The sequence below is a fragment of the Nematostella vectensis genome, chromosome 2, assembly GCF_932526225.1.
Source record: "Nematostella vectensis chromosome 2, jaNemVect1.1, whole genome shotgun sequence".
NCBI lineage: Eukaryota > Metazoa > Cnidaria > Anthozoa > Actiniaria > Edwardsiidae > Nematostella > Nematostella vectensis.
Window position 1 is genome coordinate 13,069,806 of NC_064035.1, and position 16,395 is coordinate 13,086,200.

At 41.0% G+C, this 16,395-nt stretch overlaps 2 protein-coding genes across 2 annotated transcripts; both read left to right on the top strand.

Moving 5' to 3' along the window:
• Positions 1 to 42: 42 nt before the first annotated feature.
• Positions 43 to 11,252, top strand: LOC5521648. The gene is made up of 14 exons (XM_032366890.2): positions 43 to 537; positions 1,442 to 1,591; positions 2,522 to 2,821; positions 3,460 to 3,669; positions 3,870 to 3,986; positions 4,292 to 4,407; positions 4,501 to 4,617; positions 5,338 to 5,492; positions 5,957 to 6,117; positions 6,193 to 6,348; positions 6,782 to 6,906; positions 7,044 to 7,148; positions 9,285 to 9,397; positions 10,387 to 11,252. Exons 1-14 carry the CDS (start codon positions 228 to 230, stop codon positions 10,517 to 10,519), a joined length of 2,268 nt encoding a protein of 755 aa, XP_032222781.1. The 5' UTR covers positions 43 to 227; the 3' UTR covers positions 10,520 to 11,252.
• A 482-nt stretch (positions 11,253 to 11,734) lies between these two features.
• On the top strand, positions 11,735 to 14,473 carry LOC5521649. The gene is made up of 2 exons (XM_001641379.3): positions 11,735 to 12,002; positions 13,404 to 14,473. Exon 2 carries the CDS (start codon positions 13,422 to 13,424, stop codon positions 14,313 to 14,315), a length of 894 nt encoding a protein of 297 aa, XP_001641429.1. The 5' UTR covers positions 11,735 to 12,002; positions 13,404 to 13,421; the 3' UTR covers positions 14,316 to 14,473.
• The last annotated feature ends 1,922 nt before the right edge of the window (positions 14,474 to 16,395 follow it).

Genomic DNA, 16,395 nt, shown 5'->3' on the forward strand with positions numbered 1-16,395 from the left:
ATTATCAGATTATGCAAACCTTCTTATACAGAATTCCACGAAATCGAGGATGATGAAAAGCGGAAGTTTTTTATCATGTGCTAATGTCAGAGACTATCTTAGGGAAAGTCCCTGTTGGTGGTTATCTTAAGTGACAATTCTAAAAATATCATCTGTAGTATATACATTGGGGGCACACTGCTCTGTGTTTAGTCGCGTAGGCGGTGTGGAGTTGCAAAGGCCCAGGAATGGATGAAAGACACAAAAACGTCCTAAGAAGCCTCATCCCTGAGTTAAGCCATGGCATTCAAGATCCTTACATGATCACAGGGTTCATGTCAAACATTTTCACCGAGAGTGATTGTTCGGAAATCAGGTCCAGCCAAACTCAATCTGGGCCTATCAGAGCTTCCGAAGAACTAGTTTTGAAACTAATGAAGCGGGGGAAAAATGCATTTAATAGTTTCCTGACGACACTAAGGAACCCTAAAATAGGTCACAAAGATTTGGCACAGCTTATAGAATCAAGGCTAGATGATGGACTGCAAGGTCACACAGGTAAAAGGAAAGGGACTAAGCGCATATATTCATTCATTCATTCATTCATTCATTCATTCATTCATTCATTCTTCAATATTTCTATTTTATTTGATAATTCATGTGTTTGTTGGTGGATTCCACTTATTGGAAGCTCAGAAATTTTACTGCAAAAAGGAAAGCCCCTGGGAAACAAGGTTGTCATAGCTGTTTGCAGGGCTCGTACAGGGGTGTGGCCTAGGGGAACGGGACCCCCCTTTAAGCAGCCAAAAATACAGTAAATGTAAAAGACATTATCTAAAATACAGGAGAAAATGCCTTGAAAGTCCCTTTTGAGCCCCCTCCTGTTAAAAAATCCTGGCTACGCCTATGTCGTATGAACTATTTCTCTGTGACAACGTTATGTACTGTGGCCAATCAGATGCCTAGCTCTTCAAAGGAGCTTGCCACAATTTTTGAGAAGCTTTTTGCCCTTTTTCTATTATGGGTGAAAATTCTAAGACAGAAAAAAATACTGTTTTTCTAAGGATTGGATCCTTCAAGGGGGTCTTTCCACATAATGGCCCCATATGTAATAACTAAACCTCAATTTGGTGTCAACCTTTGAAATAGTTATGATTAGCCGATAGACGTCAAAGGTTGTTTAAGGATATACATGAGTGTGCGCATCACTCTTGATGCTATTCATATATTGTTTTTGTATATAGCTCATTTAGAGTATGCAGATGTCTATGCGGAGGTCTAGAAGATTTTTGAACTATTTGCTTTTTTATATAAAAGTATATATATCAGCAATGAACGACTCAGTTCATCCAGGTAAAATTGTTGATGATCTAAATAAGGTATTGTGAAGTTGAGTGCTATCTTTAGCTCAATGTAGTGAGGAGTAGAAGTACATATATATGTTTTAAATTAACATTTTTAGGGAGAGAGGTTATTTCTCGGGGTCCTTCAAGTGTTAGTGAGGCTTCCTCTTCCAGAGCAGAGACAACCCCACCTAACAGAGCTGATGAGGCTGAATACCCTGAAGTCCCTCCACCTATTTCACAAAGGCAAAGATGTCCTTTCAGTAAAGGTAAACCCTCAACTTTAGTTCATCCTCCAATCATTTCTCATGTGCCAAGCATGCGGTACATCATCAAACATTGTAATAGAGATGTCTAAAAGGAGTCATTTTTATAAGTCTATCTCTTATTTTATTTGATTTCATTGTTAATTTTTCCAGTGCTTTCCCAAATGCTTTTTCCAAGAATTAGTGCATTGTTGAATTTGGAAATTGCATTGTTAAACTTAAAAACTACAAGTAATGCAGTGGTACCACAACATAGCTTGTGCCAATTACTAGGGGCCTGGGACACAACACAAAATTTTGCTGAGTATTCAATGTAAGATAAGCAAGGCCTGTTTAGGTGATTTGCACAAAGTCTCTGGATTTTCTTTGTTTATTTATGTCTTTCTAGTCCCCGGAAATTGATTTCTATTTCATGAGAAATGTATGGCAAGGCCCACCAGTTATTTCCTGGCCTTGGAATTGTTTGAAAATGGATTTTTTACATCATAAACCATTACTGAGCTCCAATGAATAATAGGTCACTAGACCCATATAGATCCAAACTTTTTACATCTAAAAACACAAAATGGTTGTTACTTGGCCACCTCCTTAACTAATCAACTAGTCAATTCAGTCTTTTAGTGGTTATTTCCATTGTAATAGTTCACCTGAACAGGGTGGGGCCAGGGGCGGATCTAGGGGTGGGCCGAGAGTGCCCCCTTTTTTCAGATATTTGGCCTTAAAAGTAACAAGATATATGAAGAACTGTACAGAATAACAGGCCCCCTTTTCTTGTAACCCTTGCTTCGCCCCCCCCCCCCCCACTCCCCTTTTTGGCACTCCTGGATCTGCCCCTGGGGGCCTAGATGCTCGCGACCCCCCCCCCCCCCCCCCCCCCCCGCTGGATATGCCCCAGCTAATAGTATGCTTATTCTCATTATTTTTTCCCAACAGAGACATTACTCAAGAATATCCCATCATCCTTGCGGGATACCATTGTGCAAACCCTGAATATTAAAACTGAACTTGGAAATAACTGGAGGGGAGTGGCTGGACACATGGGCCTCACCTCAGAGGAAGTTGATAGATTGGATGACAGTGGAAAAATGGACAGTCTGTTTGCCCAAATGGTACACAAAAATTACAAACTTCAAGACATAGTTGACTTATTGAAGGAATGCGAAAGGCATGATGTGGTTGAATCTATAGAAAGCCATCCGGGATATGAGGATGTCCAGAGAGCAAGAACTAAAGGTATACAAATTACACCAAGAATCTAATGATTTTAGTAGATTGTGTCTTAGAACTAAATTTGTCAGAAATTTAGTACAATCTTATGAAAATTGTCTAATATTTGTCCTTGATAATAAGTAATTAATGGTTTATTGAGCCTGACTTAGTTATTGACTCAGATACCATAAGGGGGAAGTAAGGAATAATCAGGTCATACTAGTAGGTCTATTTGGTATAGCCAAAAAATTTGTCTGGTATAGTCAGTTGAGCTTTGTCAAATCCTTCTCTATTCACTGCTATGACTTATAGACTACTAGTAGGTAACCCAATCAGAATGCAGCATTAGTGATAACACACTGGTATTTTTTTGTTATAGTTTGTTGTATTATGACAAATGTGGGAATAAAACAGATATTTTCCATTTCCTATCAAATACAAGAAATAATACCCAACACTTCCCCTTCCTACTAGACCTTATATTATTTCCGCTAAATCCAGGATACTTAATATTATTATCTGCTTAGCTTTGCTGTTTTGTATAAATCTAACTAATTTTGTACTTATACATTCACTACAGGCCTTGTACAAGTTCAAGCCTTGTAGCTTTCTGTCAACCTTCACAATATTTTAGTAATTATCTACTTACGTGTATGCCACAGAAAATGGAAACATGTTACAGGAACAAACAGGAACTGAAAGTAAAGGCAGCCTAGCATTCCCACGCCAAGAGTCTTGTAAGAGTGAAGTTGAAAAAACAGATGAACCAGATGTAAGATATTTTCCATCTGAGGACTCTAACCCCCCTGATGAAGACATAACAAGTGAAACTCCAGAGGAGATGAATCTAGATGAAAATGATGTCTTTTCAGGTACTTGGTCACTGTGATAAATTTACATTTGAGATCAGTTTAAATTTATATTTGTAATAGAAGCTAGTGACAAGCAAGGTACAACCAAAATGAATTAAAAGCTTTGAAAAACATTTAAAAGGTTTGCTACAGATCAAAGGGAGGAAAAGCTATTTTTTATTAATGATTTTGCTTATTAAGTATTTTTGTTTACTTTACAGTTTACCAAAGGAGCTGTTTGTTGGTTGAATGTCTTAACTATGAAAAGTTATCTGGTTTAACTGATATTGGAAAGGGGATCAATTCATTGTCAGACTGCCTCTCACACTGGGAAGGAGGTAATTTAAAAAGTTTCTTTTGTTGAAAGTATTTTGCATAGAAAATATATGTGCATATAATTAGCTGGCATTCAATGTTTCATTAGAGAAATGGGACAGGCAGGTTTACAAAGCTCAGCTTTTTCTCATATTTGATAATTTAATGCTTCTCATATGCACAAAAATCTTTGTGACTGAGACACTTGCTGTTTATCTGAGAGCGTTGACTCCATGGACTCACCTTTAGTGTAATTAGATTGATCATGAAATAATAAGATGGTAAGATGATCTATCGGTTCTCTTGACTTGTGATTGCTTCTTTTCAGATCATATCAGGATCAGGAACTGTAAATCAGCTAAACTGAATTCTAAAGTAAACCAGTTTGTCAAAGATTGTGGGCATGATGTTTGCTTTGTCTATCTGGCAGGTCACACAGTGCAGGTAAAAGAAAATCACTTTATACATTGGAATGAACTTATTAAACTGATGAACCAAGAATTGTGTATGTTTTCACTTTCACCTTTGTCATTCTAGTTAAATGGAGAAAATTATCTTCTTCCAACTGACATCAAGCCAGACTGCACACAGGCAGATCTCATTCAGCAATCTTTGAATATCAACAAATTAATACTGCAGCTCCACATGTCACCGGTAAGGATTAAGTCATACACCATACCCTTTCTAGGTGTAGTCTGTTTGCAGGGGTGAGTAGAGGGATATTTTTAAATTTGCTTGTACTTTTTAAAAACATATATATACCTTTTTACACTTAATTTTCACGTCACTTCAATATCGCGAATTTTGCTTTTTTAAAAGTGTTGCGAAAATTAGGATGCACAAAAATGAAGTGAGTACACAAGAAGCCTTTGGGGGAATATTGGCCTTTTAATAAGCTTTATGGAAACACCTTCTGTCTATTTAGTCATCTAATGAACATATAGTGTGGTAAGGGGTTGAGGTGGATTTGTATTTATAGATTTTTATGAAACTAAATTTGGCTCACACATCTTTTTGTTGAAAATTGTTTCAGATTTGATGATTACATTACCTTTTAGTTCCACTTGTTTTGCTTGATTTTATTATCCCAAAATGGCGAAATCACAAAAGATAAAAAGTGATCTGGTTTTTTACTTAAATACTAAAATCACAAAAATAAAGTGTTGCGAAATATCACCATCTCAAAATCGCAACATTTTGATGTCGCGAAAATTAAGTGTAATAAGGTACTGTATATATATTGTTAAACAAATAAGAATTGAATGTAAACAGTTTGTTATCTAGTGAGGCCCCCCTCCCCTCTCAGGCTTACAGCTTGTTCCGCTGTATATGTTATGAGCTTTGTTAAACTACATTGTGTGTTATATTCCACAGTTGCTGATTGTGATAGTAGATGGCAGCCATCACATTGAGGGGAAATTCCGCTGCCCTGGAATTCTTCCTGGTCTTTCAGCTATACCACCACCTCCTAATGGTGTCATTGCTTTCCCTTGTCACCCCGGCTCTGTTAGAGACCCTGAACATAGAAGGTGAGAAACAGTTAAGTCCTGTGTTAACAGCATCATCTCACCCACGCTAGATTAACCGCAAGACAAAGATAATGTTGACAAACTACTTCACAGTACCTCCCAACATGGTGTTCAAAAAAGTGGCAGCATCGCTGGACCAGATGTGAGCCAGAAATCCATGCCTTGTTTGCAAGTTTTTTCTATCATCTTGTTTGCAAGTTTTTTCAATCATGTTGACCCAAAGTAGAATGCCGGAAGCCAGGAACTGTTTCCCCCAATTTCCCAAAAAAATTCCAACAATTTTCATTGTCATTGTCATCATTTATTTCCCTACTAAGTAATTTTTTACATGATAAATAATTGATTTATTTTCTACTGAAAGTTCCAGTTTCAATCTCACATTTCCCTCGTTGTTCAACTGTTTCTTTTTTTCTTACGCACATTGTACAAAGAGATGATTGCATGATGGGAACATCTTTTTTCAGGTCCTACGTGAGTTCCATGGCAGACATTTTAAGTGAGAATCCAGACATTGAACTTTCTGAGCTCTTTAAGAAAATCAAAGAAGTCCCAGAGCTGTGTACGTCAGTGGAGTTTTCTCTTGTTCCATCACTCGCACCATTTTGCCTCGTGCCATCTAGCAAAGGTTTTTATCATCCTTTATCAAACTATGCATTTTACAATAGAAAGAACCCACACTAAATCAACTTGCCCTTCACAGATTCCAAGACAGACATTGTCGGCCTCAACGCCAAACCCACAGAAACCACTTCATGGCATGCAATTATTTTCGTCAATGGGAAAAACAATCGATACAAGAATGCGACACATGACTCTCTCCACCTGGAAGTAGCGTTAAAAAAACTAGGATGGAATGGTGAGTCCACCATGGCTTAGTCCATGCTATGAGAAAACATCTTGTGCGCTTAGAAAACTTGAATGGAATTGTAAGCGAGCCCATATGGCTTAGGTCGTGCTTTGGGTTGATTAACGATCAACATAAACATAGACTCTGTAAAGCTTTGTGAACACTAAGTGACATAACGACAGAACAATGCGCACTCACTCTTCTAAGCCCGGCATAGCGATATGGACATTAATGACATAAAAGAAAGTCCCTGGGTTTTTTTTGGCTTTTGTCTTTATGTCGAACCATTCGCACTTGAACATACGAACATAACAGTATGCATACCTATGTCGTTATTTCACTAGTGTGCACAAGGCATAACAACATCCCCTACCGATTAACAAAAGTAGAAATAAACTTTTTTTTGATGACGCGTTTTGAAAGAGTTTGAAATTTTCTCTAGACGTGAGCACGCATTGTGATCGTAGATCGGTGGAGATTTGTGAAATTCTTCGCAAGAAGCTCAGGGCGCTATCTGGAAAGCCTCGGAAAGTCGTTATGGTGTACTATGTTGGTGCTGCTTGTCAGGTATGAACAACGACTCAAACAAAAATGATTGGGAGACTAGGCGGGAAATGCTAGACGAGGGTATCATTTTGTATAATGAATGTGCCCGCAATCGCTGGTAATACCTAGGCCTTAAATCTTAAAATTTATGTTTTCAGATGGGGGAAGATAATGTTTTGGGTCTGGTAGACCATGAAAACCCTCCTTATACAGATGTCTCCACCCAATGGCTTATCAACCTCATGAGCGAATACATATCAGGGGTGCGTATATATCCTATGCCTTGCCAGTCACGGGATAGGAGGGCGGGAGACTTATCTACCCATGAACAAATATATATTTGGGTTCATATACAACTCTTGTCTTGCTAGTCACGGTATAAGATGGAGGGGGACTCATCTACCTTATCAGGGCTTCTGGAGTTACGCGCTTGTGCGGAAGCGCGTAATTTGGCTTTCTCCGCGTAATCCGCGTAAACCACAAATTTCCGCGTAATCCCGCGTAATTTGGCTAAATTTTGAAAGACAAAACATTTAAGTGCACAGCTGATGTGTTCTTTTAGGGTTCTTACCTCTATTTCTCATAAAAAAAGAGAGAGATTCTTCGTAAGAGTGCGATATCTCGAACTGAATTCAAAACAGATAAAATGACTAGGCTTTTTCTGCTAAACCGCGAAGTACTAATAATAAAATACCTTTTTTAGTTGGCTGGTGGCTAGGAGCCAATGAAAACTCGCCTAAGATATTTTCGCGCAATAAAATAAACCTTTTCAAGTTATTTCGTGCTTTCCTTAGGTACAAAATGTAGTTTGGGCGTAACAGTTGATATTCCGTGTAATTCAGCGCGTAATTCAGTAAAGATTCCTGCAAAATTTTGATTTTTTAAAGAAACATGTATTGCAAAATCTCGCGTAATTTAGAGCATAATGATTAATTTTCCGCGTAATTTAGCAAAGAATCCCGCGTAATTTTGAGTTTTTTTCCGCGTAATTCCAGAAGCCCTGCCTTATGAACGAATATACATCTGGGATGCATATACAACTCTTATCTTGCCAGTCACTGGATAGGAAGGAGTGGGGAATCATCTATCCCGTGAATGAATATATATCTGGGGTGCATATACAACTCTTGTCTTGCAAATCAAATCACGGAAAAGGAGGGGGGGGGGAGACTCATCTACCTTATGAACAAATATATATCTTGGGTGCATATACAACTCTTGTCTTGCTAGTCGCTGTACAAGATGGAGGGGGGACTCATCTACCTCATGAATGAATATATATTTGGGGTGCATATACAACTCTTGTCTTGCAAATCAAATCACGGAAAAGGAGGGGGGGAGACTCATCTACCTTATGAACAAATATATATCTTGGGTGCATATACAACTCTTGTCTTGCTAGTCGCTGTACAAGATGGAGGGGGGACTCATCTACCTCATGAATGAATATATATTTGGGGTGCATATACAACTCTTGTCTTGCCAGTCTAGGGATAGGAGGGAGGGGAGAACCATCTTACCCACAAACGAATATATATCTTGGGTGCATATACAACTCTTATCTTGCCAGTCATGGGGTAGGCCAACATTACTTGGAAACACACTCTGAATTGCTTGAACCAGATAAATGCTTTGCTGCTTGTAAAAGTATCATAGATGCTGCTGCAAAGTATTAGAGGAAAACTGTCACAATCAGTTGACTTTTAACTGTCACAAATTTTATTCACATTGCTGTGTCCAGCTATGATGGGCGCTGTTGGCGACTATATTCACTCCTAGTCAACTAACAGACACCTCATGGTGTGACGCATACCCTTCGTAAGAGTTGAAGGGAGGCGTGTGTGAAAACAAGAGCGGCTCTTATCAGACTACTGTACTCCATCCCTGAATCGAGTGGTTACATGGTGTATTTGGCTAGACCCGCTTGCCTAGCGCTTTTAACATGTTTGGGGGGGGGGGGAGGGGGGAGGGAGGGGGAAGGAGGTTTGCGGATCGGCCGATTCGGCCCCGAAATGCTCATGGATTTCGGATTTTGAAGATTATTTAAGCGGATTGGCGGATTTTGGAAGTACGGCGGATCACAGATTTGTTGACAATTCGGCGCAGATTTCGGATTTTGACTGCTTTGACGGTCGAATTTCGGATTTTAAATAAATTTCAATCGATGCTATTGTTTATCTGTCAAACCATGCGGATCTAAAAAATTCTGCGGATCCACGGATTTGCTCCGAAAATATTGCCGATCGGTGGATTTACATACCCCTATTCCCTCCCCCCATGTTTTGTAGCACTTTTTAACATGTTCTTCCTTCATGTTCTTCATTTTTTATATATTACATTTTATTCTCTATTTGATTTGTTTGTAACTTTATCGACTGAGCATGTTTTGTGTTTCACAGCCCAAAATTCTGATCGTCGACGACCTCCAGACAAGCGAGTCAGGGCTTTATGAACATGTTGCTCCTCTAGAGTTTCTCATCAGCCTACCAAAGAAGAGAAGATCAAACATAAAGTAAGCCAACAATTTGGAAGTGAAGGTTTTTATGTTGGTGCAAAATTAGTGTCACCCTGATGACCTTAGTGTCATCCTGATGAGCGACAGTGTCACCCTGATGAGCTCAGTGTCACCCTGATGAGTGTAGTGTCACCCTGATGAGCGACAGTGTCAACCTGATGACCTTAGTTTCACCCTGATGACCTTAGTGTCACCCTGATGACCTTAATGTCACCATGATGACCTTAGTGTCACCCTGGTGACCTTAGTGTCATCCTGATGAGCGATAGTGTCACCCTGATGAGCTTAGTGTCACCCTGATGAGTGTAGTGTCACCCTGATGAGCGATAGTGTCACCCTGATGAGCTTAGTGTCACCCTGATGAGTGTAGTGTCACCCTGATGAGCGACAGTGTCAACCTGATGACCTTAGTGTCACCCTGATGACCTTAGTGTCATCCTGATGAGCGATAGTGTCACCCTGATGAGCTTAGTGTCACCCTGATGAGTGTAGTGTCACCCTGATGAGCGACAGTGTCAACCTGATGACCTTAGTGTCACCCTGATGACCTTAATGTCACCATGATGACCTTAGTGTCACCCTGATGACCTTAGTGTCATCCTGATGAGCGATGGTGTCACCCTGATGAGCTTAGTGTCACCCTGATGAGTGTAGTGTCACCCTGATGAGCGACAGTGTCAACCTGATGACCACCTTAGTGTCACCCTGATGAGCTTAGTGTCACCCTGATGAGCTTAGTGTCACCATGATGACCTTAGTGTCACCCTGATGACCTTAGTGTCATCCTGATGAGCGTTAGTATCACCATGATGAGCGTTAGTGTCACCCTGATGAGCGTTAGTGTCACCATGATCACCTTAGTGCCGTAGTGGATCTTGCATGGTTACTCCAAGGAAAATGTGCCCAAAAATATAACAATATCATGATGTAAAAAAGTAAATACCACGATAATGTTTTTTTTTTCTATACACATTTTCTTGTCCTAGGTCTGAAGATCAAAGCTACACATTGCTGCTCAGCCAGATGCTTGGAGTCAATCTTGGCCAATCATTGAAAAATATCGTCCAGAGAGCCTCGAGGGCGCAGCATCACGTGTCAAACAACCTTTTCTACGCTTAGATTCATGGGATTGCTATTTTGGCGGGAGAATTATGACGACGCCTCATACAGAAAAAATGACGACTGGGTTTTCTGAAATTGTTTTTTATACTAATTGTTTTTATATTAGCTTTTACGTGTTATGCCCAAGGCTATAGATGTATCGTATTTATAATATCAAGAAACCCATTTATAGGAACGGGTCTAAAGTCTTTCAAATCAATATCTATATCAATGTACTAGTTAAACTAGTTATTCAGAAAAGGAGTATAAATATGTAATTCTTTATTGTATTAATTAATTAATAATCGGTCTTTACAAGACATGGGCTACGTCCGGGCTAAGTTCAATGAATCAAATGAATCAATCGATTGTTTCATCTTCATTTACATGTAATACGGCTCATGGATAATACGACGTTTGAACTTAGCCTCAGTTCCTTTAGAAAAATGATTATGTTATTTGAATTATTACTTAGTTCAAACGTCGTATTATCCATTAGCCGTATTCAATGCTAAGGCATGCAAATAAATCGAGTCGATTGTTTCATCTTCATTTGCCTGCATTTGCATTGAATACGGCTCATGGAAAATACGACGTTGAACTTAGCCTGACGTAGGATAAAATTCCTGAAATTCGAATAGAATTATTTAACGCTCGTATTGCTAGACCTGTAGTAACGCATTATATAACAGCTGAAATAAAGTAAGCATTCATTAAACAGTTAAATGAAATAAATCATCCGTCATCCAAACTGAACAGAGTTACATTTGATGCAGCTTGGTTCCTTGTGGACAAATGGCGTGATTGGAAACCATTTTATTGCTGGCCATGGAAGCGCTTCTTTAATGATTTTGAATGACAGAAGAAAAACGTCGACGAGAGTTCGCAGAATATTAAAAACCGCAGCAACACTTAGCGATAAGTTTCGTGAAAAGTTTCTACCCGATTAGGTTTCAATCAAAAAGGCGACTTTTGTGTAGGACACTTTTTTCCTAAGATGCTGCCCACTACACCTAGCCATGCTAGTCGATGACGCTTAGCCGTGTTTTTCAATGCTCGCACGAAGTAAATAGATGAAATAATATGCTGTCTATTATCATTATTATTTTTTCGTGGCACTTTTCAACGTTTTGTACTTTCATCTTAGATTATTAAAAATCCTTCTGACTCCCCCACCCCTCCCCTTTTCGGTCGTCACCCTTAAGTGGCTGTGTTATTTATGCTGAACGAGTCACTTAAGAATTCATTTAGTGCCAACGAAGCGCTTGATATATTACGTATACATCAAGCACCACCACCACTGTAAAATCTTGTATCAATTGTACACGGCTTTTGTCGGTAGTGATTCTTGTGTTTACCTTTTCATAAGATTAGTATCACCATCCAGTTGCCTATGGATTCGACACCTCGAGAATCGATGTAGGCACTATTATTATCAAGTTACAGAAGTAACTTTATAAGTTGTTGCATAGCACAAGAAGTTGACCCTTCGCTCGTAAGGGTGAGTAAAACACAGCAATCAGCTTGTATCATCATTATAGCTTGTCTCTGTAGAAAATGTTACATATACTTCAAAATATTTTATACTACTTAAAATGGAGACCCGCTTTTTTCTTGAGGAATATTTAATGTAGAATACAATGTTGTTTTCAAGTACTGGAAGAAATCGGCCAAGCGGAAAAAAAATCATCAAAGACCCAACGTTTTGGAAGTGTTTTCTGCATACTTTTGGCCTCTCAGATTACGATACTTATTGTATAAATGCATGGCTTAAGAATAGTTAACGTCAATAGCGTAGCGTAGTGTAATATAGCACACTCAGGGCCATATATCATATACCTATAGCAGAGCGTACTCAGGGCCATATATCATATACCTATATAGCAGAGCGTACTCAGGGCCATATATCATATACCTATAGCATAGCGTACTCAGGGCCATATATCATATACCTATATAGCAGAGCGTACTCAGGGCCATATATCATATACCTATAGCATAGCGTACTCAGGGCCATATATCATATACCTATAGCAGAGCGTACTCAGGGCCATATATCATATACCTATAGCATAGCGTACACAGGGCCATATATCATATACCTATATAGCAGAGCGTACTCAGGGCCATATATCATATACCTATAGCAGAGCGTACTCAGGGCCATATATCATATACCTATAGCAGAGCGTACTCAGAGCCATATATCATATACCTATAGCAGAGCGTACTCAGAGCCATATATCATATACCTATAGCAGAGCGTACTCAGGGCCGGCATATACCTATAGCAGAGCGTACTCAGGACCATATATCATATACCTATAGCATAGCGTACTCAGGGCCATATATCATATACCTATATAGCAGAGCGTACTCAGGGCCATATATCATATACCTATAGCATAGCGTACTCAGGGCCATATATCATATACCTATATAGCAGAGCGTACTCAGGGCCATATATCATATACCTATAGCATAGCGTACTCAGGGCCATATATCATATACCTATATAGCAGAGCGTACTCAGGACCATATATCATATACCTATATAGCAGAGCGTACTCAGGGCCATATATCATATACCTATAGCAGAGCGTACTCAGGGCCATATATCATATACCTATAGCAGAGCGTACTCAGGGCCATATATCATATACCTATATAGCAGAGCGTACTCAGGGCCATATATCAGATACCTATAGCAGAGCGTACTCAGGGCCATATATCATGGCCACAGGATGCCAAAGGAAAAACATATACTCAAGATTAAAAAATGGTGACCCATTATTAATGAAAGAGGGCATAAAGGGAATATTGTGCAGATTTTTTGGGGGAAGGAGCAAACCTATTTGGAGTACCCAAAACAAAACTGACGCGAGTTTGTTTTTATCCTCAGTGATACAGCAGAAAGGCCATGACAGGAAGGGGCTGGTTTCGAATACTTTGCCTTTTGGTATGCATCTTTATATTGGCCGAGTTTATCAACGCCCAAACAACAGATCGGAGACGCTCTACAAGTAGGCGCCGAGCGGTTGTTAGCAGACGCCGAGTGGTTACGACAAGACGCCGAGTTGTTACCCAAAGACGCCGAGCGACTGTGAGAAGGCGTCGAGTGGTTACGACTAGACGCCGAGCGGTCACCCGAAGACGCAGGGCGATTGTCAGTCGGCGCCGAAGAAGAGGCTCTTCAAGTAGTTCTCAACGATCGAGCGCCACTACAGGGAGTATTGTTGGAATCGTTTTCGGTGCGATTTTTGCGTGTATTTTCATTGGCTGTATTTGTTTTGCGGCAAAGCGTTCTGGGAGCCTGTGCTTCACTGTGACCCCAAACGGATATTTTGGCACCAGCCGTCAGAATCCGGCTTACAATGCAGATGGCTGTACAAGTGGACCAAGCCAAGAGACAGGGCCCGTGCACAACCAGCAAGACATGCCACTTGCAGACCTGGCACCTTATCCCCCAGATGCCCCCCCTCCTTACCATACTGTAGCCCTGAACAAGCCCTCCCTTCAACCATACAGTCAGATGCCTCCGGTTGAACAAACTCCACCCTATCCTACTGATTCCCTAGCATACCCCCCATGGGATTTAAGTCAACCAGAACCACCCTACCCTTTAGTGGATCAACCCAGCGCCCCACCCTCTCAGGAAGCAGCATCTTCCCCTCCCTACCACCCTCCGTCACCATCACAAGACTCTGCCTACCCCGGGCTGGTATTTTCCACAGCGAGCCCACCGCTAGTGCAGAATAATGCAGATCTGGGCGATGGCCCGCCGCCCCCATCATACGAGGAATGTACGTCATGAATGGAAAAGAGCTCAGCGTTATAATTAAAGGCAAAGAGCTTAGCGTTATAAATAAAGGCTTTGCGTTATAATTGCAATCGCAATTTTTTTTTAGTTAAAAGTCATACCTTTACATGGAGGTGAATGAAATAATTTGTGGATTAAATTTTGTAATTTAATCATTGTCTTGTTGCTGTTTTCGTTTTTTTTCTTGCTTGCGAAAAAGAAGCATAATTTCGGAATCTCGCCGTTTTCTTAGCAAGTCTCGGAGTCTCGTTTTTTCTTAAACATTTTAGGGGTCTCGGAGTCTCGTTTCTTTTCTATCATGGTCTCAGAGTCTCGGATTTCTAAACGCGATCTCATCTACCCCAATGTTTGTTAAATGCTCGATAAGTTTTTTATTGTTACTATGGCCGTGGGTTTAAGTCTTGATTTTGAGCCTTAGCTATTCTAGGAAGATTGTTATCAGACCCCGCTTATATCTTTCCATAAACAGATAAACGATTCCCTACATGAACAATTACATTCTGCCTTCGCAGTTTTATCGGAAAGCACGGGTTCGGATTCTGAAATTTGACAAAAGTCTCTTGCTCGGATTCTGAAGCGCGGGTCTCGGCGCGTCGTATCGGATTTCCCCATGTTACCGCTTTACTCCGTGTGACCAGGCGCCTCTCCACTTTACTCCGTGTGACCAGGCGCCTCTCCGCTTTACTCCGCGTGACCAGGCGCCTCTCTACTTTTACCCCGTGTGACCAGGCGCCTCTCCGCTTGACTCCGTGTGACCAGGCGCCTCTTCGCTTTACTCCGTGTGTTCAGGCGCCTCTCTACTTTACTCCGTGTGACCAGGTGCCTCTCTACTTTACTCCGTGTGACCAGGTGCCTCTCTACTTTTCTCCGTGTGACCAGGCGCCTCTCTAATTTACTCCGTGTGACCAGGCGCCTCTCTATTTTTCTCCGTTTGACCAAGCGCCTTTCCGCTTTACTCCGTGTGACCAGGCGCCTCTCTACTTTTCTCCGTGTGACCAGGCGCCTCTCCGCTTCACTCTGTGTGACCAAGTGCCTCTACTTTACTCTTCGCTTTTCTCCGTGTGCCCAGGCGCCTCTCCGCTTTACTCCGTGTGACCAGGAGCCTCTCCGCTTTACTCCGTGTGACCAGGCGCCTCTCCGCTTTACTCCGTGTGACCAGGAGCCTCTCCGCTTTACTCCGTGTGACCAGGCGCCTCTCCGCTTTACTCCGTGTGACCAGGCGCCTCTCCGCTTTACTCCGTGTGACCAGGCGCCTCTCCGCTTTACTCCGTGTGACCAGGCGCCTCTCCGCTTTACGAGATGAGCGATTACCTAACCCCTTACAAGAATAATTACCAAAATTCAAGAGCCCACATGCAAAAGGGCGATATAGCGACTATGATAAATACGCCGGTAAAACTCTCTCTTCATATGCCAAGCTTATCTATTTAAAACGCACTTGTCAACAAGAATGCAAGTTTTCTTTGTCTTGACATTGCAAGCGCAAACTAACCTACACTCGTGTTAAGGACTCACACACACTTGAAAGACGTCCAGATGATCTGGTGCGTGGGAGTTTCTAGTCTGTGTTACTGTTAGATTCCCCAATACGGCTAGAAGTGCATTCCTTTTCTGCGTGCACACTTACTGTTTCCGGTTTATTTGATTTACGTCTTGGGTAGACAAGTGACCAAATGACCTAACAAGTGAATTGGAGATATAACAACATGGTTTTCGCAGCGATCGTCACGTACAACTAAATATCAAAAGACAAATTCACAATTTTAAATGATTGAAACATTTTTTCTTTTTTTTCGAGCAATCCCTTCCCTTCGGATATTGTGGATTAAGTAGCGGTTGCATAATGCAAAATATTTTATACGGTTCTAGTCCATGGTAACAAGAGCCCTCCAGCTTAAATGCGCGGCAACTCGAGCCTTCCAATTCGTATCCGCCGTAACTCGAACCCTTCAACTCGTTCCCGCGGTTACTCGAACCCTACAACTCGTTCCCGCGGTTACTCGAACCCTTCAACTCGTTCCCGCGGTTACCCGAACCCTACAACTCGTTCCCGCGGTTACTCGAACCCTTTAAA

Coding starts and splice junctions, on each gene's coding strand:
- LOC5521648 (XM_032366890.2), top strand. CDS start 228: ATGGATGAAAGACACAAAAACGTCCTAAGAAGCCTCATCCCTGAGTTA. Junction 6,349..6,781: donor AAAAAAACTAGGATGGAATG/GTGAGTCCACCA, acceptor AATTTTCTCTAG/ACGTGAGCACGCATTGTGAT. Junction 7,149..9,284: donor TGAGCGAATACATATCAGGG/GTGCGTATATAT, acceptor TGTGTTTCACAG/CCCAAAATTCTGATCGTCGA.
- LOC5521649 (XM_001641379.3), top strand. CDS start 13,422: ATGACAGGAAGGGGCTGGTTTCGAATACTTTGCCTTTTGGTATGCATC.